This window comes from Buceros rhinoceros, unplaced genomic scaffold (genome assembly GCF_000710305.1).
Source record: "Buceros rhinoceros silvestris isolate BGI_N320 unplaced genomic scaffold, ASM71030v1 scaffold15072, whole genome shotgun sequence".
Lineage (NCBI taxonomy): Eukaryota > Metazoa > Chordata > Aves > Bucerotiformes > Bucerotidae > Buceros > Buceros rhinoceros.
This window is the reverse complement of record NW_010399576.1, coordinates 8,246-9,884: the sequence shown is the minus strand read 5'-3', so window position 1 is coordinate 9,884 and position 1,639 is coordinate 8,246. Positions and strand designations below refer to the sequence as shown.

General features: G+C 50.3%; 1 protein-coding gene across 1 annotated transcript in view; it reads right to left on the bottom strand.

Moving 5' to 3' along the window:
- The window catches only part of LEMD2 (LEM domain containing 2), a gene marked incomplete at its 5' end in the record, with an annotated part of 9,386 nt that overhangs the window by 614 nt on the left and 7,133 nt on the right, over nucleotides 1–1,639 (bottom strand). Inside the window, 2 exons of the mRNA XM_010131544.1 lie at nucleotides 1,097–1,199; nucleotides 1,288–1,389. Of these exons, the coding sequence (XP_010129846.1) occupies nucleotides 1,097–1,199; nucleotides 1,288–1,389 (205 nt within the window). The remainder of the gene's footprint in view (nucleotides 1–1,096; nucleotides 1,200–1,287; nucleotides 1,390–1,639) is intronic.

Sequence of the window (1,639 nt, the reverse complement as noted above, 5' to 3'; positions counted from 1 at the left end):
CGAGTAATTGGGGCCTGCCGATCCAGCTACCGCTGGCTGCCTCCTGCTCCCTGTGCAGAGATTAAACCAGAATTGTGCTTCAGAGGCCGTTTCAGGCCAGGACATGAACACACACATCCTGCCTGGGGAGCCGGGGAGGACGAGGTCCTCTGTCAGTGCCAGTAACCGGTGACTGCCCTGCATTTCAAGCTGAATTTGTATAGCAAAGGGACACAATTAGCAAATTGCCCTCACCCTTCCTGCACGCAGAGAGAGCTCAGACCAGGGAGGACATGCTGGAGTTCACCCCAGTTTTGAATCAGTGTCTAGAAATTCTGAGCACCACACACACAGATCGGTTCAGGATGGCTGAGATTACCACTAGCAGGAAAAAGAGTTTTATGACCTATGAAGAGCGAGGATGTTTAAGACTCGGCAGCACAGGCAGCATCAGGAGAACAAAGCAGCTCCACTTAACCAAAACACAACAAACGTTCCTGCAGAGGTGGGCACGTGGCAGGTAAACCACCGACAACTGGCTGGAGCCCTCCAGCCCCACCACTCGCAGAGGAACTATCTCAACCACAATTCCGTTTTGAAAGGGAACTGAACCAGCCACCTCACTTTATCTCCCTTTCAAGCCACCCAGCTCGAGCTGGTAACATTCCAGGCAGCAACATAACACAACCACTTAAAAGAGCCTCAGAACCCTGTTCCACTCACAGCAAGGTTTGCTTGCTTAAGCACAGACCTGTCGGGAGAATAAGGTACGACAGAGGTAACATCCTAGGCACGTTAGATGAAGGCAAGAAAATCAGATGCTGCATGGCTGAGCAAAACAAAATCCAACTATGGTTTGGTAGAACCTTGACAATACACTTGTGTGACTGCACAAAGTATCAGCCCCAGGACTGTCATAGTAATCTGCAGTGGGTTAAGACACAGCCTGACTTATGTCAAAATCCTTTATAAGCCGAAAGGCCAGACACACTCTTCCTGCAGCCCAGCGTCCCATCAACTGTCTACTCACAGTCTGTTCCCCGTAACAGCATTTTTTCGCTGGGATGAGTAAGACTGTGCTGACAGCCCTCCTCTGTTCTGAATAAATTCAGCTCACCTGCTCTGAGGAGGGATGAGGCTGTCCCGAACGTGGAAAATGCCGACATAGGGGTAACGCTCCAAATTCCGTTCCCATTCCTTATAGTGATCGTGGACAACAGCTGGAGGGCAGAGGATAAATGAGTGAGACCTCATCACTGTGGAGAGGAGAACAGGGCTACTGGCATTTACAGAGCTCCTGGACTCTACCTATGATCTTCTTCACCATTTCATACATGGCTTGTTCCTCTTCCTCCATCTTCCGCCAGCGATACCGAAGGAAGATCAGGATCCCCCAAAGAGTTATCAGACCTAGAAGAATAAAACCAAACAGAATTCAGTAACTGACAGATGTGTGCTTGCTGGATGCTGGCAGTTTTATTTCTGACGCTGCCTCTCCCCAGAGGCACCTTCCACTCCCTGCAACCCAGACCTGCATGGAGTAGAATCTGAGCAATTCATTTTGTTCACCAGTGCAGCTGTGCCCCGCAAAAACCCTTGGTCCTGACACCAGCTGCAGCAGAAGAGCACAGGTGGAAGAGGCAGTTGGATGCCTCATCGT